Genomic DNA, 27,568 nt, shown 5'->3' on the forward strand with positions numbered 1-27,568 from the left:
GATGCGACATTCAGATGGTAGGGTCAGAATTTGGCATAAGCAACATGAAAGCATGCATCCATCCTGCCTTGTATCAACAGTTCAGGCTGGTGGTGGTGTAATGGTGGCCCCTTAGTACCAATTAAGCATCGATAAAATGCCATGGCCTACCTGAGTATTGTTGCTGACCATGTCCATCCCTTTATGACTACAGTGTACCTATCTTCTGATGGCTACTTCTAGCAGGCTAATGCACCATGTCACAAAGTTTAAATCATCTCAAACTGGTTTCTTGAACATGACAATGAGTTTACTGTACTCCAGTGGCCTCCACAGTCACCAGATCTCAATCCAATAGAGCACCTTTGGGATGCGGTGGAACGGGAGATTCGCATCATGGATGTGCAGCCGACAAATCTGCAGCAACTACGTGATGCTCTCATGTCAATATGGACCAAAATGTCTAAGCTATGAATAATTAAGGCAGTCCTGAAGGCAAAAGGGGGTCCAACCTGGTACTAGCAAGGTGTACCTATTAAAGTGGCCGGTGAGTATATATATATATATATTATATATATATATATATATATATATATATATATAGTATATATAGATATAAAGCTTGTACACTAGTAAATATTCTCACTTTATTGTATAATGTTAATCCAATAATGTGGAGAAAAAATTAGGAACAATTCTATATTATAAGCAAAAAATGTTAATCCCAAATTAGCCGCAGTGGCTCAGTACAGCAATACTTTTTTTAAATCATTTTTGTCTGTGTTATTAAAAGTGATAACGATATTAACATAATATCATATGTAGTACCATTTGCTATATGCAACTCTATATGCAACTCTCACCAAATCCCCAATTTCTTTCTTATCATTTCATAAATCTAGTGTTATTCTTAGCATTTGGCTATTTCATTACCAATGTTTTATCCCTAAGTGTTGTAACCAAATATAAAATATGAATCTGTTGCACTACATCTTAGTATACATTTCAATTTATTGTAATCTTGAAATTATATTGAGAGCATAAACATCCTAAGGTATGCTATTTTTTTCAATTCATGAATTTTACTTTTTTTAAAAATAAAATGTATGTGTGTTATTCCACACATATCTTCTCTCATTAATATAAAGTGCTAATATATATACACAACACCCAGAGAAAGTCCAGCACTCACTTTCAAGCTCTCAGCTAAGATTAAAAGCAAAACTGGAAGAGTTAGTTACCGAATCTGGCCAAATGGCAGAATTCCAGGTACCACGTCAAGGTCTCTCCAAAAACCTGGGTCCCTAATACAACCATACAAATGCAAGCTCTCAATCAAACAAACTGGGAACAAGTCAACAAACTGGGAATAACTGGAGTTAACTGCCTTGGACTCTAAGGACAGCACATCTTCCTGAGAGTGCTATCGAGCACCCAGAGCTGAGCATGTTGCAGGGTACCCAGTCCAGTCTGAGAGTGCAGTCCCCTTCCGTGTTTTGTTTTTATCTAGGGTGATTACATAAGTCTGTGAACCCTTGACTTGTTTCCAGTTTGTTATAGTTGTTTGAAAAAGTAATTTCCAGACATGGTAAAAGACGCTGGCTGCATCTGAAGTGTTAATTATATATTAATTATAATAATATGTTATAGGGACAGTCTAGTCAAAATTAAACTTTCATGATTCAGATAGGGCATGCAATTTTAAAAAACTTTTCAATTTACTTTTATCATCAAAGTTGTTTTGTTCTCTTGGTATTCTTAGTTTAAAGCTAAACCTGCGGAATATGTTGGCGCTCTACAAATAACCGATAATAATAATAATAAACCGAGGTAGGCTCATATGCTAATTTCTAAGCCCTTGAAGGCCGTCTCTTATCTCACTGCATTTTGACAGTATCTCACAGCTAAACAGCGCTAGTTTATGTTTGCCATATAGATACCATTGTGCTCACTCCCATGGAGTTACCTAGGAGTCAGCACTGATTGGCTAAAATGCAAGTCTGTAAAAAGAACTCAAATAAGGGGCAGCCTGCAGAGGCTTAGCTACAAGGTTATCACAGAGGTAAAAAGTATATTAATATGACCATGTTGGTTAGGCAAAGCTGGGGAATTGGTAATAAAGGGATTAGCTATCTTTTTAAACAATAACAATTCTGGAGTAGACTGTCCCTTTAGATATATTATCTGTGGCTTCTTCTTTACAAATGTATGTACTCTTTAGTTTTTAAAACCTCAATAAAAATGAAGTTTGCTACTTCTGGTTTGTGTCAGTAGCACTAGCTTTTCTAAAGTTGCTGCCCCCCAAGGTTCTCCTCTGATCCACTTAAGATGTGCACCATAAGAAAAAAAGGGGTTAACAGATTTCCTTTAATAAATTATGTCAAAATTCTTCAAAACCGAAAGAATCTATGAACTAGACAAAAGAAAATAAATATTTTCATGTAATAATTTGTTCAAACCAAAACAATATTTTAGTCTGTGCACACTTCTAATATACTATGGGCTAGATTACAAGTGGAGCACTAATTAATGTTCCCGCTTGAGCATTAATTGCGCTAGAATGAAGAGTTTTGCATTTGTCGGGTTGCTCTCGTATTACGAGTTGAGAGTAAACTGTTTTCGCTCTTGCAGTAACCCGACTAGTGCAAAAATCTGAAGTTAGAATATTGCATGCATGTTCACGTATTCCCCCATTGATGTAAATGGAAAATAAAAAGTGGAAAAAACACCCCACTCTCGCACAAACAAGATAGCATATTCTCATTTGTGCTAACCCAACATGAAAATATGAATATTTCATATTCCAATGTTCTGAAAGGGCTACTACACTGAGTAATACCAGCGCACACTAATGTGCTCTGATATTACAAGTTGAGCGCAATGTGAACATGAGCTCGGGTTTTCATTGCTGAGAAGCATTGGGCTCACAAGAGCAAGGTTCCATAGGCTCCAATGAGAGCCTTGTTCACATGCTATGAGACAAGGCATGAGAACTAGCACAGAGAAGGGGGTAAGTCGCACAGCAATGGCAGCAAATTATATATATATTAGTCCTAAAGCCCATGTACACGGGCCATTTTTTGCAGTACAGCGGTCCCACCCCTTGCTCTCTCTCTATCCCCCCTCTCTTTTGCTCTCTCTTTCTCCCCTCTCTTTTGATTTCTTTCTTCCCCCTCTCTTTTGCTCTCTCTCTCCCCCCTCTCTTTTGCTCTCTCTCTCCTCCCTCTCTTTTGCTCTCTCTCCCCCTCTTTTGCTGTCTATCTCCCTCTATTTTGCTCTCTCTCTCTCCCCCTCTTTTGTTGTCTCTCTCCCTTTTTTTTGCTCTCTCTCTTCCCCCCCTCTTGTTTGCTGTCTCTCTCCCTCTCTTTTGCTCTCTCTCCCCCTCTCTTTTGTGCTCTCTCCCCCTCTCTTTTGCGCTCTCCCCCTCTCTTTTGTGCTCTCTCCCCCTCTCTTTTGCTCTCTCTCTCCCCCTCTCTTTTGCTCTCTCTCTCCCCCCTCTCTTTTGCTCTCTCCCCCCTCTCTTTTCCTCTCTCTCCCCCTCTTTTGCTGTCACTCTCCCTCTCTTTTGCTCTCTCTCTCCCCCTCTTTTGCTGTCTCTCTCCCCCTCTTTTGCTGTCTCTCTCCCTCTCTTTTGCTCTCTCTCTTCCCCCCTCTCGTTTGCTCTCTCTCCTCTCGTTTGCTCTCTCCTCTCATTTGCTCTCTCTCTCCTCTCTTTTGCTGTCTCTCTCCCTCTCTTTTGCTCTCTCTCCCCTCTCTTTTGTGCTTTCTCCCCCTCTCTTTTGCGCTCTCTCCCCCTCTCTTTTGCGCTCTCTCCACCTCTCTTGTGTGTTCTCTCCCCCTCTCTTTTGTGCTCTCTCTCCCCCCTCTCTTTTGTGCTCTCTCCCCCCTCTCGTTTGTGCTTTCTCCCCCCTCTCTTTTGTGCTTTCTCCCCCCTCTCTTTTGTGCTCTCTCCCCCCTCTCTTTTGTGCTCTCTCCCCCTCTCTTTTGTGCTCTCTTCCCCTCTCTTTTGTGCTCTCTCCCCCTCTCTTTTGTGCTCTCTCCACCCTCTATTTTGTACTCTCTCCCCCCTCTCTTTTGTGCTCTCTCCCCCCTCTCTTTTGTGCTCTCTCCCCCCTCTCTTTTGTGCTCTCTCCCCCTCTCCTTTGTGCTCTCTCCCCCTCTCTTTTGTGCTCTCTCCCCTCTCTTTTGTGCTCTCTCCCCCTCTCTTTTGCGCTCTCTCCCACTCTCTTTTGCGCTCTCTCCCCCTCTCTTTTGCTCTCTCTCCCCCCTCTCTTTTGCGCTCTCTCCCCCCCTCTCTTTTGCACTCTCTCCCCCTCTCTTTTGCGCTCTCTCCCACTCTCTTTTGTGCTCTCTCCCCCCTTTTTTTGTGCTCTCTCCCCCCTCTCTTTTATGCTCTCTCCCCCCTCTCTTTTGTGCTCTCTCCCTCCTCTTTTTTGTGCTCTCTCCCCCTCTCTTTTGTGCTCTCTCCCCCCTCTATTTTGTGCTCTCTCCCCCTCTCTTTTGTGCTCTCTCCCCCCTCTCTTTTGTGCTCTCTCCCCCTCTCTTTTGTGCTCTCCCCCCTCTCGTTTGCTCTCTCTCCTCTCATTTGCTCTCTCCTCTCGTTTGCTCTCTCTCTCCTCTCTTTTGCTGTCTCTCTCCCTCTCTTTTGCTCTCTCTCCCCTCTCTTTTGTGCTTTCTCCCCCTCTCTTTTGCGCTCTCTCCCCCTCTCTTTTGCGCTCTCTCCACCTCTCTTGTGTGTTCTCTCCCCCTCTCTTTTGTGCTCTCTCTCCCCCCTCTCGTTTATGCTTTCTCGCCCCTCTCTTTTGTGCTTTCTCCCTCCTCTCTTTTGTGCTCTCTCCCCCCTCTCTTTTGTGCTTTCTCCCTCCTCTCTTTTGTGCTCTCTCCCCCCTCTCTTTTGTGCTCTCTCCCCCTCTCTTTTGTGCTCTCTCCCCCTCTCTTTTGTGCTCTCTCCCCCTCTCTTTTGTGCTCTCTCCACCCTCTCTTTTGTACTCTCTCCCCCCTCTCTTTTGTGCTCTCTCCCCCCTCTCATTTGTGCTCTCTCCCCCCTCTCTTTTGTGCTCTCTCCCCCTCTCCTTTGTGCTCTCTCCCCCTCTCTTTTGTGATCTCTCCCCTCTCTTTTGTGCTCTCTACCCCTCTCTTTTGCGCTCTCTCCCACTCTCTTTTGCTCTCTCTCCCCCCTCTCTTTTGCGCTCTCTCCCCCCTCTCTTTTGCACTCTCTCCCCCTCTCTTTTGCGCTCTCTCCCACTCTCTTTTGTGCTTTCTCCCCCCTTTTTTTGTTCTCTCTCCCCCCTCTCTTTTATGCTCTCTCCCCCTCTCTTTTGTGCTCTCGCCCCCTCTCTTTTGTGCTCTCTCCCTCCTCTTTTTTGTGCTCTCTCCCCCTCTCTTTTGTGCTCTCTCCCCCCTCTATTTTGTGCTCTCTCCCCCTCTCTTTTGTGCTCTCTCCCCCCTCTCTTTTGTGCTCTCTCCCCCTCTCTTTTGTGCTCTCTCCCCTCTCTTTTGTGCTCTCTCCCCCTCTCTTTTGCGCTCTCTCCCCCCTCTCTTTTGCGCTCTCTCCCCCTCTCTTTTGTGATCTCTCCCCCTCTCTTTTGTGCTCTCTCCCCCCTCTCTTTTGTGCACTCTTCCCCTCTCTTTTGCTGTCTCTCTCCCTCTCTTTATCCCCCCTCTTCTGCTCTCTCTATCCCCCCTCTTTAGAGCTCTCTGTCTCGGCAGTCGGCCCCGGCATCTTGCCCCGCCCCCGTCACGCCCGGCCCCACCCGCATCACACTCGGGCCCCGCACACGTCATGACCGGGCCCCGCACACGTCGCACCTGCTCGGCCACGCACACGTCGCACCCGTCCGGCCACACCCACTCCACCACACGATGACGCCAGATGCCAGGTCAGTTGGAAGGCCAGTTGTGTTTGTCCTTGCGCGCAGTCTCTACTGCGCATGACAGCTTGGCATTTTATTATATAGGATATGTATTTGATTATATGCATATATATTTATATGTTAATATGTGTATATACTACACATATTAACATATAAACATATATGAATATAAGCATATGAATATATATTTACTGGGAAAACACAGTTCCCATAGACCACTATGTAAAGGCACTTTTTAGTGCTGTTTTTTTCAGTGCCCACAGCCACCAACTTTAAGTAAAAACATAGTTAAAACTTTTATTAAAAATGAATATTAAATAAATATGCTTTTACATGTTTTAATCTACTTAACGGCAAAGACCTCCAATGCACTTATATATATATATGTCTAAATATGTATACATATGTATTTATGTGTTTATATGTGTATATGTTTATGTAAATACATATATACACATATAAATACATACACTTGTACACATATATAGAAATAAATATATGCATACATATACATCTTTAGAAATGTATATGGATGTATCTCAATGTTAAAGCCATTTGCCTGCCTTTTTTTTCTTACACCTGATATATTCTATCTTTGAGCCTTTATAATTTTTGTGTGCAATATTTTTTTTTAATATTTTATATTACATACTATAGTGTTATTATGAGTGTAACTGTACTTTGTAATGTATTTTTGATGTGTTTTGTGCAACTTTTTTTGCGAAATTATTCTAGCATAAATCGCGATTGCGCTCACACCGTCAAGTTTACTTTCAACTTGTAATACGAGCAGTAAGCTCGATGAGCACAAACCCTTGAGATATACCCCTTATCACTTGTAATCTATCCATATATATATATATACACACACACACATATATATATATATTTATATTTATATTTATCTTAACACACACAATATTACAATAGTGTTTTTCTCTCTCTTTCTGAATACATCTGTCTACTTCTAATTCTGACAGGGTATAATGAGGCACAGCATTTTAAATATTAATGGATTTTCCTTACACTGATTGCTGCAGGATGCAAACTGTTACCCAGCCTGTTTCCACTAATTGGCAGGGTTGCTAAGGTGAACCATAGAGTATGTGCATATGGCTAAATATAGAAAGTGTTTCTGCAAGTGTATGAAGAGAACAAAAAAATATCCGTGACTGAATCAAATGTTAATGGCAACTGTAAACTCACAGAGATCCCTTGGTTTGTTTTACTCAGTGGGAAATAATCCAACCTTCACGTTTGAAAATGTACATGATTCTATACAATGCAAAGTATATTAGATCTGGTTTTATATATTTAAAAAATATGTATGTACACAATATTGTAGCAGTTATTCAGTGTCTACTCCTAAATCTAAATGTAAAATAACAAGTATATTTGTGCTGTGAGCACATTTATTAATATCTACATTAATGGGTCTTATTCACTAAGATTAGAACAATCTGCTCAGTGAGAGACACCCTTCCAATTCCAATGAGATAATGTATAGCTTATTAAACAAAAAAACAAGTAAATAAATATATAAACAAACAATTATATAAATGCAGTGTGCAATGCATATTGGAGTTTTTTTTATTTACATATGGCTAGATTACAAGTGGTGGATTATTTGTTTCACTCATTTGCAAATATCGCTAGAAATCATCTTTTAACACGGCCGGGTATTACAAGTTGAAAATAAAAAGTTTGACCGCAAGTGAAATCTGATGTGCGCTAACTTCAGGATTTTGGCTATTGCGACCGCATTAACTTCTTTGCTCCATAGACTTCCAAGGAGCACTCTAAATAAAAAAACTAAAACCTAACACGTATTGCTCGCGTGCTTACTCAACACACATTAGACCTACACTGCTAAACCTGAAGGTAGCTATGATTATTTTGCATTCCAATGTTTTTCACATAGAATAAAATTTTCTTTTTCTTTTTAAATATTTATTTCTATATATTTTTGAGGATTCTTTGTAAAATATATATCTAAACCTACATATCTATATGAATATTTACAGGTATATATATATATATATATATATATATATATATATATATATATATATATATATATATACATATATATATATATATATATAGCTGCAGAATATAAATATCTATTTAGAAATACCTAGAATATTTTCTTCTAAGTTTAGAATACTAGAAAGTAAAATATTTACATTAAAAACACAGTAAAATATATGTTTTCATGTATTTTTTCAGTCAATTACCTTGTCATATACCATATACCTTTGTAACCCTTTTAAAAATGTTTTTTAATAATTATATGAAATATTTTAATCAGAAAGTGTATATTTGAGTGTAATATTTTATTTTAATCTACTTATGTTGTGATTGGTGAACATTTTTTATTAACCCTTACACTATATGCAATGATACATTTAGCAGTCTTTTCCCAGTATTGTACCGAGGGGTCCCCAAGGAGATCTCAGGGGAATCTAGGGTGAACAGAAGAAGGGAAGGGCACACAGAGAAGCCAGATCTGGGTGTAGTATGTTATGGTACCAGGATTAAAAATCCCGCTAAAATCACACTCACTTGTTCAAACCTCAATCAGTATGAGGTAAGGTGCTAGTGTGGAGGCTATTTCAAGCCCTGTAAGGCATCCTGCAATCCTTTTCACTGCTTGGTACTTCTTCACAGTATTGTAGTGCTATTCCAAAAGCAAAACTTCTTTACATCTGTCTTGTCAGCCTGTTTTTAACTCCTTAATCCCATGGAATTGATATGATAAAGGGGGAGAATCACAGTATGATAAACTTGATAAGGAAATTAGGGATTGCCTGAGTAAGGTAGAACGAGAAACTAAGGCTAAAAAGAAGAAAAAAATTGAAAGAGATTTCATGTCCAAACAAAAAGAGGAGGCTGAAATTTTAGAAGCAGACACTGCAGTGCCAATTACACCTATTACACCAGTTACACCAGCTACACCACTTGTGGAAAATACTGGCCAGGATAGCCATTTCAATTTTCCAAACCGCATTAAAACGATTATTAGAACCCCTATTTACAAACCATCACCTAAGGATCTAAATATCATGAAAAACAAAATAAAACTAAAAATGGTAGTAGGGGTACTAATGAATATGATAACCATACGATCGGGAGAGGTGGTGGGAATTGGAATGAGCAAAATAGTTATAGATATGAAAATAGGAGGGAATAGAATAAGTATGGAAATAATGGTTCAAATTCCAGATATCTTGGGGAAAATAGACCGTATAGACACTCACAAGATAACTGGAGAGATTACCCACAGAGAAATACAAATATAAATAATAACAGAAATAATCAGTGGGAACATGAAAATGGAACGGATTACAGATTCAAAGAGTTTAGGGCTTCACACACAGATTTCAATCAATATTGGGAAGATCAGGGCTCTCCAAGAATAGAGTTAGATCATAGAAATGGTAGAAGAGAAGGATTTCACACAAAACTAATTCAGAAACAACAACATTTTTTTAGGGGTCAGTCCAGGAAACAAATTCAGACCAAGGACACTAGGACAAGGTGCAAGACCCAAACAAGTAGAGTGGGATCTAGAGTGGAGGCCCACACAATTTTACAGCCCACATGGGCAAAACCAAATGAGGGGGAGAAAAAGAACAATGGATATAGAAGAGGATGTAGAGCTTTTAGGAGACTTAAACTCCAAAAGAAGGAAGTCATAGCTGAAAATGAGGTAATAAAAACTATACATTTTTTAAACATATCCTCTTACACATTAAATCCATTAGAGGAATCTGTTTTAAGAAAAGGATTATCTTTTGCCCCAACTAGAACTCCCAATCCATTCGACTTGTTTATTGACGTCAATACATTTGTTAGGAAATTGACATTAGTCCGCCACTTTGAAAAAGAAAGAAGTGATGGAGAGAGCAATAATTTGCTATCAAATACAGATAATGAAACTCTACAAGCACTTTGTGACTTAGAAAAAGAAAGTTACAGCCAAAGCTCTCAATATGCTGAGAATTGGTTAGATGAGATTGCAGACACTCCTTTGACATTATAATCAGTACATAGTCATCTAAGACCAAAATCTATTTCCCTGTGCAATCTCAGGGAAAATAAATTACTAATTTTAAAGATGCGGTCCTACAGGAATGTTCTGAAATGTCTAAGAATTTTAAAACTAGAAAATATAATTTAAGCCTAAAGGAAAAATATGCTCTCGACATTCTTAAAAACAATGAGAGCATCATCATAAAAGTGGCGGATAAGGGTTGTGGTATTGTTATCCAGGACAGGGAAGATTATTTAAAGGAATCTTTTAATCTACTATCAGATATAGAGACATATAAAATATTGAGTGGGAATCCAACCAACCCCTTCCTAATGGAATATGCTGAACTAATAAATAAAGGTAAGCAGGATAATGTACTCAATATTAAGGAGTGGAGATTTTTGGTAAATGAAGAACCCAGCAGGGCTATTTTCTATCATTTGCCTAAGATACATAAGAATTCAGAATGTCCTCCTGGTAGATCGATAATATCGGGTATAGACTCCTTAACAGCACGTTTATCGAATATGTTGATATATTCTTAAAAAATATGGTAACTAAATTTAAATCACATTTAAGAGATACTCCCCATATATTGGAAATAGTAAAAGACATTCCATGGAAACCCACATATAGATGGGCTACTTTGGATGTTGCTGCATTGTATACTTCAATGCCCCATGGCGGTGGCATAAGGGCAGTCCAATATTTTTTGGAAAGTAATGCACGATTTAATGAAGTGCAAAATTCTTTTATTTTAGATTCTATTAGATTTGTCCTGGAGAATAATTATTTTCTTTTCCAGGACAAATTTTACTTACAAACCAGTGGCACCGCCATGGGGACTAAATTTGCACCCAATTTTGCAAATTTATATATGGGTTATTTTGAGGACTCCATGATATATAATGATAATGAATATAAAAATATACATCTAGTATTCTGAAAGCGGTTCATAGATGATATTCTGATCATCTGGGATGGAGATAATCCCAGTTGGTCTGAATTCACTGAACATTTAAACTCCAATGGTTTCAATCTAAGGTTTACCAATAGTATTGATGAGTACCAAATTAACTTTTTAGATTTAGTATTATTCCATGTGGAAGGTAAAATAGCAACAAAAGTTTACCGAAAGGAAACAGACACTAATGGCTATTTAGACGCCAGAAGTAGCCACCATCCCCGATGAATTGAGAATATCCCATATGGACAATTCTTGCGAGTTAAAAGAAATTGTACCCTATCCTGTGATTTTGAGGAAGAGTCAAGTATTTTGAAACAACGCTTTAGAGCTAAACACTTCCCTGAAAAGGTAATAGAGAAAGCGTATAATAAAGTGAAGATTGTAGACAGAGATACTATGATAAATAAAGGGATGAAAGTATCCCCAAGGGGTCAGCAAGAGTTAAGACAGAAACCCACAAAGAGAGTTCTCAGTTTTGTGACCACCTTCAATGGGGTGCACTCAAATATAAGACATATTCTGCGTAAACATTGGGGGATTTTAATGAAAGACCCACTCTTGAAGGAAAAAATAGGGAATAAACCGGAGGTAATATTTAAAAAGAACAAGAACATAAAGAATATTATAGCTCCCAGTATCATCACAAAGGAGAAAAATGACCAAAAGAACCAGGGATTTAAACACTCCACTATTCTGAATGGGTTTTTTAAATGTTTTAGAAAAAACTGTGTATGCTGTGATCATGTTCATAGTTCCAAAGATTGCAGCAAACAGATTGGTATAGATCAAAAGGGGAAAAAACATGAGATAAAAGGAAGATTAAACTGCAGGTCAGAATTTGTAGAATGCAAATGCAGCACCTCTTTAAAGTACATTGGGAGAACGAAGCAAGCTCTAAAAACTAGATGTTTAGAACACATCAAAAATATTAAGGCTGTTACATTAAAGACCCCTCTTATTAAACACTTTAAAGAGTACAATAACAGTGACCCCTCACATTTTTATTTTAAAGCAATTGAGCAAGTGTAGGAGGTTCCTAGAGGAGGCAGCAGACTTTTAGCATTAAGGAAAAGAGAGACCTTTTGGATCCACGCTCTAGGGAGCCTGGGTCCACTTGGGCTAAATAGAGATATTGATCTGGGTGCATTCCTCTAGAATCACAGGTACAATGTAATATGGATATAAATAGAGTTGTACACATACAAGGGAGTGCATATGTATATGGATGCACATTAAGGTTCAATATTATGGCTACCTGTGTATTATATTATATTATATCACATTGGATCACATGTATGTTATACTACATTGAATTCTATTCAGACTATATTGAAGTGTATATATATATATCCTTATAGGTATCATGGGGTATTTTAAATTAATCTGATTGGGGTATGTTTACCTTTAAGGGCAAACTTGGTTAGAAGTTCGATTGGTCAGTTTTATATTTTAGGTTATGTGAATTGATGTGGGAGCAAAGTAATTATAGTATTATAGTAAGTATATAGTATTATAGTAAGTATATGCAATAAGCAGCATAATATTCTCTATGCCCTGCAAACTGCTATTAGACAGAGGGTTAAATTTTACTAATAATATTTTAGGGATCAATGGTTTTAAGGGATCACATTTTAAATGTATTTTTTATATAGAAAACAACTTTTAATCAAGTTTTGTATGAAGGATTTTTATATAAGTAGTTTATAATATATACGTGATTATAACAATGTATTTATGAAATGTTGATATCATTAGGGATAATAACACATATTAATTGTTTAAATAACGTTTTATATGTGATTTTTAGGATTAAGTCTGAAAAGACAAGTTTGTCTGTGGATACCCATAGTATAGTGTAGCTTGCCAGTAATCAAAATTGTGGTTGGGCATCCACTTGTTAAGGACCTGTATGCATAAATCTAGAGATGTAGGGGGGTGGCCCCACCTCTGAAGAAGCGACCAATAGAGTCGTGAAATGCGCCAGGCTCCGCCCCTTGACTCATACACAATCTGTTTGAAGGGCCACAAGACTTTCAGCTGTTTTCGGTTAATTTTCTGTTTACAGCATAGATCGTTAGTGCCAGCTTTAACAGAAGTCGTTTTGAGCTCTCTTTTTTATTTATTTTTTAAGCATTGTGATTTCAGGTGTGTTATAAGTGTGTCATATACTATTGGCATAGTGTGGAGTGTTACTAATAAACTGCCAACTATAACACCAAGTCTGATCTTTAAAGCCCCTATCCATCCCCCTTTATCATATCAATTCTGTGGGATTAAGGAGTTAAAAACAGGCTGACAAGACAGATGTAAAGAAGTTTTGCTTTTGGAATAGCACTACAATACTGTGAAGAAGTACCAAGCAGTGAAAAAGATCACAGGATGTCTTACAGGGCTTGAAATAGCCTCCACGCTTATATATATATATATATATGGGTATAGCTATACATTTTACCAAAAGAATATCAGAAATATATAGAAATATTTATTTAAGAATAAATAGAACATATTCTGCTACATGCAGAACATTAGAATGGGAAATATTCATATTTTATGTCAGGTTGGCGCACTTGGATGAATACAATCAGGTTTACACATGAGTATGGGTGTTAGTTTTTTTTACTTTTTGCGCTCCATTGAAGTCTATGGGGGAATACATAAGCGTGCTTGTGAAATTCGAAGTTTAGCTTATTTTTACTTTAAACTTGTACTTTGCACGTTGCCCGACGTGTGCAAAAAGCTAGCGAAGTTTACGCCAGAGTGGGAACACTAATTTGCTATCCACTCGTAATCTAGCACTTTGAGAGATATTTTTGGATTTTTTTTTTATATTTATCTATATGTCTAATTTATTATGTTGCATTATAGTGCAAAAAATGACAGGCTGTAAAGGGTTAAACACATTATTGTAGTAGAACTTGGAAGCTGCAGAGATTTGCTGGTCCTGAGAATATGGAATCTGAAGGTTCATTTGGCAGCGGCAGATGTACAGCTGCTCATGGGACTACGGCCACTGACTGTGTTACCAACTTTGCGGAGAGTTGCAAAGTTGCTAATAATAAGGTTACATATTCTAAGGTAGATGAGTATTATACTGGCCCTTTAATTAAAAATATACAGGCCTAGATTTAGAGTTCGGCGGTAGCCGTCAAAACCAGCGTTAGAGGCTCCTAACGCTGGTTTTGGCCGCCCGCTGGTATTTGGAGTCAGTGATTAAAGGGTCTAACGCTCACTTTTCAGCCACGACTTTTCCATACCGCAGATCCCCCTACGCCATTTGCGTAGCCTATCTTTTCAATGGGATCTTTCTAACGCCGGTATTTAGAGTAGTTTCTGCAGTGAGCGTTAGAGCTCTAACGACAAGATTCCAGCCGCCTGAAAAAAGCAGGAGTTAAGAGCTTTCTGGCTAACGCCGGTTTATAAAGCTCTTAACTACTGTACCCTAAAGTACACTAACACCCATAAACTACCTATGTACCCCTAAACCGAGGTCCCCCCACATCGCCGCCACTCGATTAAAATTTTTAACCCCTAATCTGCCGACCGCCACCTACGTTATACTTATGTACCCCTAATCTGCTGCCCCTAACCCCGCCGACCCCTATATTATAGTTATTAACCCCTAACTTGCCCCCCACAACGTCGCCGCAAGCTACTTAAAATAATTAACCCCTAATCTTCCGACCGCAAATCGCCGCCACCTACGTTATCCCTATGTACCCCTAATCTGCTGCCCTAACATCGCCGACCCCTATGTTATATTTATTAACCCCTAATCTGCCCCCCACAACGTCGCCGACACCTACCTACACTTATTAACCCCTAATCTGCCGACCGGAGCTCACCGCTATTCTAATAAATGTATTAACCCCTAAAGCTAAGTCTAACCCTAACACTAACACCCCCCTAAGTTAAATATAATTTTTATCTAACGAAATAAATTAACTCTTATTAAATAAATGATTCCTATTTAAAGCTAAATACTTACCTGTAAAATAAATCCTAATATAGCTACAATATAAATTACATTTATATTATAGCTATTTTAGGATTAATATTTATTTTACAGGCAACTTTGTAATTATTTTAACCAGGTACAATAGCTATTAAATAGTTAAGAACTATTTAATAGTTACCTAGTTAAAATAATTACAAATTTACCTGTAAAATAAATCCTAACCTAAGATATAATTAAACCTAACACTACCCTATCAATAAAATAATTAAATAAACTACCTACAATTACCTACAATTAACCTAACACTACACTATCAATAAATTAATTAAACACAATTGCTACAAATAAATACAATTAAATAAACTATCTAAAGTACAAAAAATAAAAAAGAACTAAGTTACAGAAAATAAAAAAATATTTACAAACATAAGAAAAATATTACAACAATTTTAAACTAATTACACCTACTCTAAGCCCCCTAATAAAATAACAAAGACCCCCAAAATAAAAAATTCCCTACCCTATTCTAAAATACAAAAATTACAAGCTCTTTTACCTTAACAGCCCTGAACAGGGCCCTTTGCGGGGCATGCCCCAAGAATTTCAGCTCTTTTGCCTGTAAAAAAAAACATACAATACCCCCCCCCCAACATTACAACCCACCACCCACATACCCCTAATCTAACCCAAACCCCCTTAAATAAACCTAACACTAATCCCCTGAAGATCTTCCTACCTTGTCTTCACCATCCAGGTATCACCGATCCGTCCTGGCTCCAAGATCTTCATCCAACCCAAGCGGGGGTTGGCGATCCATAATCCGGTGCTCCAAAGTCTTCCTCCTATCCAGCAAGAAGAGGACATCCGGACCGGCAAACATCTTCTCCAAGCGGCATCTTCTATGTTCTTCCATCCGATGACGACCGGCTCCATCTTGAAGACCTCCAGCGCGGATCCATCCTCTTCTTCCGACGACTAGACGACGAATGACGGTTCCTTTAAGGGACGTCATCCAAGATGGCGTCCCTCGAATTCCGATTGGCTGATAGGATTCTATCAGCCAATCGGAATTAAGGTAGGAATATTCTGATTGGCTGATGGAATCAGCCAATCAGAATCAAGTTCAATCCGATTGGCTGATCCAATCAGCCAATCAGATTGAGCTCGCATTCTATTGGCTGTTCCGATCAGCCAATAGAATGCGAGCTAAATCTGATTGGCTGATTGGATCAGCCAATCGGATTGAACTTGATTCTGATTGGCTGATTCCATCAGCCAATCAGAAAATTCCTACCTTAATTCCGATTGGCTGATAGAATCCTATCAGCCAATCGGAATTCGAGGGACGCCAACTTGGATGACGTCCCTTAAAGGAACCGTCATTCGTCGTCTAGTCGTCGGAAGAAGAGGATGGATCCGCGCTGGAGGTCTTCAAGATGGAGCCGGTCGTCATCGGATGGAAGAACATAGAAGATGCCGCTTGGAGAAGATGTTTGCCGGTCCGGATGTCCTCTTCTTGCCGGATAGGAGGAAGACTTTGGAGCACCGGATTATGGATCGCCAACCCCCGCTTGGGTTGGATGAAGATCTTGGAGCCAGGACGGATCGGTGATACCTGGATGGTGAAGACAAGGTAGGAAGATCTTCAGGGGATTAGTGTTAGGTTTATTTAAGGGGGTTTGGGTTAGATTAGGGGTATGTGGGTGGTGGGTTGTAATGTTGGGGGGGGGGTATTGTATGTTTTTTTTTACAGGCAAAAGAGCTGAAATTCTTGGGGCATGCCCCGCAAAGGGCCCTGTTCAGGGCTGGTAAGGTAAAAGAGCTTGTAATTTTTGTATTTTAGAATAGGGTAGGGAATTTTTTATTTTGGGGGTCTTTGTTATTTTATTAGGGGGCTTAGAGTAGGTGTAATTAGTTTAAAATTGTTGTAATATTTTTCTTATGTTTGTAAATATTTTTTTATTTTCTGTAACTTAGTTCTTTTTTATTTTTTGTACTTTAGATAGTTTATTTAATTGTATTTATTTGTAGCAATTGTGTTTAATTAATTTATTGATAGTGTAGTGTTAGGTTAATTGTAGGTAATTGTAGGTAGTTTATTTAATTATTTTATTGATAGGGTAGTGTTAGGTTTAATTATATCTTAGGTTAGGATTTATTTTACAAGTAAATTTGTAATTATTTTAACTAGGTAACTATTAAATAGTTCTTAACTATTTAATAGCTATTGTACCTGGTTAAAATAATTACAAAGTTGCCTGTAAAATAAATATTAATCCTAAAATAGCTATAATATAAATGTAATTTATATTGTAGCTATATTAGGATTTATTTTACAGGTAAGTATTTAGCTTTAAATAGGAATCATTTATTTAATAAGAGTTAATTTATTTCGTTAGATAAAAATTATATTTAACTTAGGGGGGTGTTAGTGTTAGGGTTAGACTTAGCTTTAGGGGTTAATACATTTATTAGAATAGCGGTGAGCTCCGGTCGGCAGATTAGGGGTTAATAAGTGTAGGTAGGTGTCGGCGATGTTAGGGAGGGCAGATTAGGGGTTAATACTATTTATGATAGGGTTAGTGAGGCGGATTAGGGGTTAATAACTTTATTATAGTAGCGCTCAGGTCCGCTCGGCAGATTAGGGGTTAATAAGTGTAGGCAGGTGTCGGAGACGTTGAGGGGGGCAGATTAGGGGTTAATAAATATAATATAGGGGTCGGCGATGTTAGGGCAGCAGATTAGGGGTACATAGGGATAACGTAGGTGGCGGCGGTTTACGGAGCGGCAGATTAGGGGTTAAAAGTGTAATGCAGGGGTCAGCGATAGCGGGGGCGGCAGATTAGGGGTTAATAAGTGTAAGGTTAGGGGTGTTTAGACTCGGGGTACATGTTAGAGTGTTAGGTGCAGACGTAGGAAATGTTTCCCCATAGGAAACAATGGGGCTGCGTTAGGAGCTGAACGCTGCTTTTTTGCAGGTGTTAGGTTTTTTTTCAGCTCAAACAGCCCCATTGTTTCCTATGGGAGAATCGTGCACGAGCACGTTTTTGAGGCCGGCCGCGTCCGTAAGCAACTCTGGTATCGAGAGTTGCATTTGCGGTAAATATGCTCTACGCTCCTTTTTTGGAGCCTAACGCAGCATTTGTTTGAACTCTCGATACCAGAGTTAAATTTATGGTGCGGCCAGAAAAAAACCCGCGGAGCGTTAACAGCCCTTTTACCGCCAAACTCCAAATCTAGCCGTTAGTAATTTATCATTCAAATCGGCTAAAATACATTGTAAATATATTACCCACTCGCCTATAGTGATGCTTAGATTTGAAAGATATTTGTATTAATGCTGAGTTTATATGAGACTGTATTTTATACACAAAAAACACTGTAGTAATGTCCTATTACAATCTGCTGAAATATATTATTTATAATGTATTACTAGCTGACCCATACCAATGTGTAGATTCAAACTGTGTTGAAATTACATAGGCCTAGATTTGGAGTTCGGCGGTAAAAGGGCTGTTAACGCTCCGCGGGCTTTTTTCTGGCCGCACCATAAAATTAACTCTGGTATCGAGAGTTCAAACAAATGCTGCGTTAGGCTCCAAAAAAGGAGCGTAGAGCATTTTTACCGCAAAAGCAACTCTCGATACCAGAGTTGCTTACGGACGCGGCCGGCCTCAAAAACGTGCTCGTGCACGATTCCCCCATAGGAAACAATGGGGCTGTTTGAGCTGAAAAAAAACCTAACACCTGCAAAAAAGCAGCGTTCAGCTCCTAACGCAGCCCCATTGTTTGCTATGGGGAAACACTTCCTACGTCTGCACCTAACACTCTAACATGTACCCCGAGTCTAAACACCCCTAGCCTTACACTTATTAACCCCTAATCTGCCGCCCCCGCTATCGCTGACCCCTGCATATTTTTTTAAACCCCTAATCTGCCGCTCCGTAAACCGCCGCCACCTACGTTATCCCTATGTACCCCTAATCTGCAACCCCTAACACCGCCGACCCCTATATTATATTTATTAACCCCTAACCTGCCCCCCACAACGTCGCTGACACCTGCCTACACTTATTAACCCCTAATCTGCCGAGCGGACCTGAGCGCTACTATAATAAAGTTATTAACCCCTAATCCGCCTCACTAAAGCTATCATAAATAGTATTAACCCCTAATCTGCCCTCCCTAACATCGCCGACACCTAACTTCAATTATTAACCCCTAATCTGCCGACCGGAGCTCACCGCTACTCTAATACATTTTTTAACCCCTAAAGCTAATTCTAACCCTAACCCTAACACCCCCCTAAGTTAAATATAATATTTATCTAACAAAATAAATTAACTCTTATTAAATAACTTATTCCTATTTAAAGCTAAATACTTACCTGTAAAATAAATCCTAATATAGCTACAATATAAATTATAATTATATTATAGCTATTTTAGGATTAATATTTATTTTACAGGCAACTTTGTAATTATTTTAACCAGGTACAATAGCTATTAAATAGTTAAGAACTATTTAATAGTTACCTAGTTAAAATAATAACAAATTTACCTGTAAAATAAATCCTAACCTAAGTTATAATTAAACCTAACACTACCCTATCAATAAAATAATTAAATAAACTACCTACAATTACCTACAATTAACCTAACACTACACTATCAATAAATTAATTAAACACAATTCCTACAAATAAATACAATTAAATAAACTAGCTAAAGTACAAAAAATAAAAAAGAACTAAGTTACAGAAAATAAAAAAATATTTACAAACATAAGAAAAATATTACAACAATTTTAAACTAATTACACCTACTCTAAGCCCCCTAATAAAATAACAAAGCCCCCCAAAATAAAAATATTCCCTACCCTATTCTAAATTAAAAAAGTTACAAGCTCTTTTACCTTACCAGCCCTAAGAATTTCAGCTCTTTTGCCTGTAAAAGAATAAATACAATACCCCCCCCCAACATTACAACCCACCACCCACATACCCCTAATCTAACCCAAACCCCCCTTAAATAAACCTAACACTAAGCCCCTGAAGATCTTCCTACCTTGTCTTCACCATCCAGGTATCACCGATCCGTCCTGGCTCCAAGATCTTCATCCAACCCAAGCGGGGGTTGGCGATCCATAATCCGGTCCAGAAGAGGCTCCAAAGTCTTCCTCCTATCCGGCAAGAAGAGGACATCCGGACCGGCAAACATCTTCTCCAAGCGGCATCTTCGATCTTCTTCCATCCGGAGCGAAGCGGCAGGATCCTGAAGACCTCCAGCGCGGAACATCCATCCGGACCGACGACTGAACGACGAATGACTGTTCCTTTAAGGGACGTCATCCAAGATGGCGTCCCTCGAATTCCGATTGGCTGATAGGATTCTATCAGCCAATCGGAATTAAGGTAGGAATTTTCTGATTGGCTGATGGAATCAGCCAATCAGAATCAAGTTCAATCCGATTGGCTGATCCAATCAGCCAATCAGATTGAGCTCGCATTCTATTGGCTGTTCCGATCAGCCAATAGAATGCGAGCTCAATCTGATTGGCTGATTGGATCGGCCAATCGGATTGAACTAGATTCTGATTGGCTGATTCCATCAGCCAATCAGAAAATTCCTACCTTAATTCCGATTGGCTGATAGAATCCTATCAGCCAATCGGAATTCGAGGGACGCCATCTTGGATGACGTCCCTTAAAGGAACAGTCATTCGTCGTTCAGTCGTCGGTCTGGATGGATGTTCCGCGCTGGAGGTCTTCAGGATCCTGCCGCTTCGCTCCGGATGGAAGAAGATCGAAGATGCCGCTTGGAGAAGATGTTTGCCGGTCCGGATGTCCTCTTCTTGCCGGATAGGAGGAAGACTTTGGAGCCTCTTCTGGACCGGATTATGGATCGCCAACCCCCGCTTGGGTTGGATGAAGATCTTGGAGCCAGGACGGATCGGTGATACCTGGATGGTGAAGACAAGGTAGGAAGATCTTCAGGGGCTTAGTGTTAGGTTTATTTAAGGGGGGTTTGGGTTAGATTAGGGGTATGTGGGTGGTGGGTTGTAATGTTGGGGGGGGGGTATTGTATGTTTTTTTTTACAGGCAAAAGAGCTGAAATTCTTGGGGCATGCCCCGCAAAGGGCCCTGTTCAGGGCTGGTAAGGTAAAAGAGCTTGTAACTTTTTTAATTTAGAATAGGGTAGGGAATTTTTTATTTTGGGGGGCTTTGTTATTTTATTAGGGGGCTTAGAGTAGGTGTAATTAGTTTAAAATTGTTGTAATATTTTTCTTATGTTTGTAAATATTTTTTTATTTTCTGTAACTTAGTTCTTTTTTATTTTTTGTACTTTAGCTAGTTTATTTAATTGTATTTATTTGTAGGAATTGTGTTTAATTAATTTATTGATAGTGTAGTGTTAGGTTAATTGTAGGTAATTGTAGGTAGTTTATTTAATTATTTTATTGATAGGGTAGTGTTAGGTTTAATTATAACTTAGGTTAGGATTTATTTTACAGGTAAATTTGTTATTATTTTAACTAGGTAACTATTAAATAGTTCTTAACTATTTAATAGCTATTTTACCTGGTTAAAATAATAACAAAGTTGCCTGTAAAATAAATATTAATCCTAAAATAGCTATAATATAATTATAATTTATATTGTAGCTATATTAGGATTTATTTTACAGGTAAGTATTTAGCTTTAAATAGGAATAATTTATTTAATAAGAGTTAATTTATTTCGTTAGATAAAAATTATATTTAACTTAGGGGGGTGTTAGTGTTAGGGTTAGACTTAGCTTTAGGGGTTAATCCATTTATTAGAATAGCGGTGAGCTCCGGTCGGCAGATTAGGGGTTAATAATTGAAGTTAGGTGTCGGCGATGTTAGGGAGGGCAGATTAGGGGTTAATACTATTTATGATAGGGTTAGTGAGGCGGATTAGGGGTTAATACATTTATTATAGTAGCGCTCAGGTCCGCTCGGCAGATTAGGGGTTAATAAGTGTAGGCAGGTGTCGGCGACGTTGAGGGGGGCAGATTAGGGGTTAATAAATATAATATAGGGGTCGGCGATGTTAGGGCAGCAGATTAGGGGTACATAGGGATAACGTAGGTGGCGGCGATTTGCGGTCGGAAGATTAGGGGTTAATTATTTTAAGTAGCTGGCGGCGACGTTGTGGGGGGCAAGTTAGGGGTTAATAAATGTAATACAGGGGTCGGCGGGGTTAGGGGCAGCAGATTAGGGGTACATAAGTATAACGTAGGTGGCGGTCGGCAGATTAGGGGTTAAAAATTTTAATCGAGTGGCGGCGGTGTGGGGGGACCTCGGTTTAGGGGTACATAGGTAGTTTATGGGTGTTAGTGTACTTTAGGGTACAGTAGTTAAGAGCTTTATAAACCGGCGTTAGCCAGAAAGCTCTTAACTCCTGCTATTTTCAGGCGGCTGGAATCTTGTCGTTAGAGCTCTAACGCTCACTTCAGAAACGACTCTAAATACCAGCGTTAGAAAGATCCCATTGAAAATATAGGCTACGCAAATGGCGTAGGGGGATCTGCGGTATGGAAAAGTCGCGGCTGAAAAGTGAGCGTTAGACCCTTTAATCACTGACTCCAAATACCAGCGGGCGCCCAAAACCAGCGTTAGGAGCCTCTAACGCTGGTTTTGACGGCTACCGCCGAACTCCAAATCTAGGCCATAGAATTTGATTTGAAGTTTATAAGATACTCCATGCTGTGTAAAATAGAGCAAATTATAATACAATTATTCCTCATAAGTATGTTATTCTTACTCATTTCCTGGCAAACCTGAACAGGGAAAGTACACCCTAAATTTTTGTCTCAGTTAAAGGGACATGCCACCCACATTTTTTCTTTTATGATTTAGAAAGAGAATGCAATTTTAAACATCTTTCTAATTTACTTATATTATCTAATTTGTTTTATTATCTTGATATTCTTTGATGAAAAGCATATCTAGATATGCTCACTAGCTGCTGATTGGTTGCTGCACATAGAAGCATTGTGTGATTGGCTCACCATGTGCATTGCTTTTTCTTTAACTAAGGAAATTTAAAAAATGAAGCAAAATAAATAATGGAAGTAAATTGTAATGTTGTTTAAATTTCTATTCTCTATCTGAATCATGAAGAAAGATTTTGGGTTTAGTGGCCCTTTAATTTGTTTCTGATGATCCATTTTACCTGATGGATTGTATTACATTATTAAAGGGACACTGAACCCCAATTTTTGCTTTTGTGATTCAGATAGAGCATGCAATTTAAAGCAACTTTCTAATTTACTCCTATTATCAAATTTCTTTGGACTCCTGCTATCTTTTTTTGAAAAATCAGGCATCTAAGCTTTTTTTTGGGTTCAGAACTCTGGACAGCAGTTTTTTATTGGTGGATGAATTTATCCACCAATCAGCAAGGACAACCCAGGTTGTTCACCAAAAATTGGCTGGCATCTAAACTTACATTCTTGCATTTCAAATAAAGATACCAAGAGAATGAAGAAAATTTGATAAAGGAGTAAATTAGAAAGTTGCTTAAAATGTCATGCTCTATCTGAATCCCGAAAGAAAAAAATTTGGGTTCAGTGTCCATTTAACTAATAGCTTCTTTTACTTTATTTCACATTTGAAATAGCTGATTTTGCCTGTGGTATCAATACAATGAAACCTCTCAGGAACAGTTTTCCAATCAATAGCCATTTTCACCATTGAACCAGCATCGAGAACTCCATTGACACTGAAAGTTGCCATACTTAAAGGGACATGAAACCCAAAATATTTCTTTCATCTGTAACTCTGCAACTCTATTCCTGCATTGCCCCACTTGTGGTTGCATGCAGAAATAGCACGATACCGCTACTTTTAGTGAGATTGCGCCAGAGAGAGGCCCAGGACAGCAGTGTCATACAGGGTACGACGCTGGTCCTTTGGGGCTTAACGACCAGCGTCATACAGGGAACAGCGCTGGTCGTTAAGGGGTTAAGAGAAAAACAATTTTACAATACACTGTCCCTTTAGCAAAAGTGTATCTGCTGTTTGTAGATCACAGATATGTAGCACAAGATCAGCAGTGCAAAGTGCTTATCATTACTTTTGCTCTCATATCAATTTCTTCATTGTACTACTGTATATACCTTGGTTCTTGAATTGATCCTCCAATACAATGAAACCTCTCAGGAACAGTTTTCCAATCAATAGCCATTTTCACCATTGAACCAGCATCGAGAACTCCATAGCCAAATAGGTGGTTAAACTCCAAGCCAACACCATTCCTACGCCATTTGTGAACTTCATCATGAAGCTGATTTCTTTTTGAAGTCAGGACTGTAAGGTGTTGCAAGTCCCTCCAGGTTAGGTTTGGGCTATTGCAATAATAGAGAGAAAAAAAACTTATATATGAACACTGTTATTGGGTTAATTAAATGTCTTAATATATCTACAGACATCTTTGCAAAACAAGCATCACAAATTACTCTGTTTGCATAAAGCATAACAATTATACAAAATAACAATACCTTTATTAAAAATACCCAGCTGGGCGACTACTGTTGCCAAATGGGTGAACTATGTAACTCCTGAGTGGTACTTTAACTATGTTTTGTAAAGGTTAAACACATAGATTTAGGCATTGCTAGTGTTAAAATTAAATACTCCAATGTAATTGTTTATTTTTATGGTAATTCTCAATGTTTGATTACTTGCTAAATGACATGGCATTACCGTTAACATGAAATTTAATAAAAAGAAGCCTTGTAAAGCAAAAATAACATGCTCAATACATTATCAAATGCTATTGTATATTTGTGACGAAGGATGCATAGTTAAAGGTTTACGTTAATCAACTGAGCAGATATTATTAAACAGAGGCTGCATTAACAATTCATTTTTATATTAACTTTAGTAGATACTAGTTTTTTCCTATTCATACATATAATTTATATGTATATATATATATATATATATATATATATATATATATATATATATGCAGCCCTCAGTTTACCCTGGGGTTAGGTTGCAGAAGGAATGGTTGTAAATCGAAACTGTTGTAAATTGAAACCCAGTTTATAATTTAAGTCAATGGGAAATGATCGAGTTATGTCAATTTTGAGAGAGGCCTGGAACCTAAGTAACCTATAATACATTATTTTTAAAGCTTTGAACTGAAGTATTTCGGATAGATTACGAGTTTTGCGGTATGAGTGAAAAAGCAGCGTTATGGCTCTTTTTCACTACCGCTGGTATTACGAGTCTTGCAGGTTTAGCTTCACCGCACACTTTTTTGGCCGTAACGCAACGTAACTTCCGCAGCTTTCAAAAAGTCCTTTTTCAATGGGACTTCCTTTTCGCCGGTATTACGAGTTTGCCTGGGAGGCCAAAAAGTGAGCGGTACAGCCTATACCGTCAAGATCCATACCGCCACCTAAAAGTCAGTAGTTATGAGTTTTATGCTACAACGCTGTAACATAAAACTCATAACTAAAGTGTTACAAAGTACACTAACACCCATAAACTACCTATTAACCCATAAACCGAGGCACTCCCGCATCACAAACACTAAAATAAAATTATTAATTTGCCGCTCCGGACAGCGCCGCCACTATAATAAACATATTAACTCCTAAACCACTGCACTCCCGCATAGTAAACACTAGTTAAATATTATTAACCACTAATCTGCTGTCACTAACATCGCCACAACCTACATTACTGTTATTAACCCCTAATCTGCTGTCCCTAACATCGCCGCCACTATACTAAAGTTATTAAACACATGAAAAAAGAAGGAAGAACAGGACCAGATAGCCAGTGCAAGACAGGATTTATTCGTTCCTGCTATCTGACGTGTTTCGCGCATGCACACATGCGCTTCATCAGAGAAAGTTATTAAACCCTAAACCTAACCCTAAGTCTAACCCTAACACCCCTAACTTTAATATAATTAAAATAAATCTAAATAAAAAATTCTATCATTAACTAAATAATTCCTATTTAAAACTAAATACTTACCTGTAAAATAAACCCTAAGGTAGCTACAATATAACTAATAGTTACATTGTATCTATATTAGGTTTTATTTTTATATCACAGGTAAGTTTGTATTTATTTTAACTAGGTAGACTAGTAAGTAAATAGTTATTAACTATTTACTAACTACCTAGCTAAAATAAATACAAATTTACCTGTAAAACAAAACCTAACCTGAGTTACACTAACACCTAACCTTACACTACAATTAAATAAATTACATTAATTAAATACAATTAACTATATTACAAACAAACAAACACTAAATTACACAAAATAAAAAAGAAATTATCAAATATTTAAACTAATTACACCTAATCTAATAGCCCTATCAAAATAAACACACCCCCCCCCCAAATAAAAAAACCCTAGCCTTAAAAGGGCATTTAGCTCTTTTTCCACCCAAACCCTAAGCTAAAAATAAAACCCACCCAATAAACCCTTAAAAAACCTAACACTAACCCCCCAAGATCCACTTACAGTTTTTGAAGACCCAACATCCTCAATGAAGCGGCAGAAGTCCTCATCGAAGCCGGCAGAAGTCTTCATCCAAGCGGGCCGAAGTCTTCATCCAGACGGCATCTTCTATTTTCATCCATCCAGCGCGGAGTGGCTCCATCTTCAAGACATCCGGCGTGGAGCATCCTCTTCAATTGACGTCTCTTCCAGAATGAAGGTTCCTTTAAGGGACATCATCCAAGATGCCGTCCCTTGAATTCTGATGAGCTGATATAATTCTATCAGCCAATCAGAATTAAAGGGTAAAAAATCATTTTGGCTGATGCAATCAGCCAATAGGATTGAGCTCACATTCTATTGGCTGTTTCAATCAGCCAATAGAATGCAAGCTCAATCCTATTGGCTGATTGCATCAGCCAATAGGATATTTTATCCTTTAATTCTGATTGGCTGATAGAATTCTATGGACGCCATCTGCCGTTTAGGACATCGCCACCACTATAATAAATATATTAACCCGTAAACACTAGTTAAATATTATTAACCCCTAATCTGCTGCCCCAATGTCGCCGCCACTATACTAAAGTTATTAACCCCTAAAACTATGGCCCTCCACATCACTAACACTAAATAAATATATTAACCCCTAAACCTAAGTCTAACCCTAACCCTAAAACCCCTAACTTTAATATAATTAAAATAAATCTAAATAAAACCTACTATTAATCACTAAATAATTCCTATTTAGAGTCAGGCAGGTACAGGTCTACCGCTCACTTCCCTACCGCAATTCCAGGCTACCGCAGATCCCCTTACGCCAGTTGCGTATCCTATCTTTTAAATGGGATCTGCCTAACGCTGGTATTTGGAGTCTTGGTAGAAGTGGACGGTACACCCTCTACCGACAAGACTCCAACCGCAAAAAAAAGTCAGTAGTTAAGAGCTTTATGGGCTAACGCCGGAATATAAAGCTCTTAACTACTGTGCTCTAAAGTACACTAACATCCATAAACTACTTATGTACCCCTAAACCGAGGCCCCCCGCACATCGCCGCCACTGTAGTAATTTTTTTTAACCCCTAATCTGCCGACCGGACACTGCCGCCACCTACATTATCCCTATGAACCCCTAATCTGCTGCCCCTAACATCACCGACCCCTATATTATATTTATTAACCCCTAATCTGCCCCCCCCCCCAACGTCGCCGCTACCTAATTACACTTATTAACCCCTAATCTGCAGACCGGACCTCGCCGC

The 27,568-nt window shown here is 38.6% G+C and overlaps 1 protein-coding gene across 1 annotated transcript in view; it reads right to left on the reverse strand.

The window, feature by feature from the left end:
• PCSK2 (proprotein convertase subtilisin/kexin type 2) overlaps positions 1-27,568 on the reverse strand; it is a 454,748-nt gene that overhangs the window by 19,933 nt on the left and 407,247 nt on the right. Inside the window, exon 11 of the mRNA XM_053712119.1 lies at positions 23,957-24,184. Coding sequence (XP_053568094.1) covers positions 23,957-24,184 — 228 coding nt within the window. The remainder of the gene's footprint in view (positions 1-23,956; positions 24,185-27,568) is intronic.

Source organism: Bombina bombina, chromosome 4 (genome assembly GCF_027579735.1).
Source record: "Bombina bombina isolate aBomBom1 chromosome 4, aBomBom1.pri, whole genome shotgun sequence".
Taxonomy (NCBI): Eukaryota; Metazoa; Chordata; class Amphibia; order Anura; family Bombinatoridae; genus Bombina; species Bombina bombina.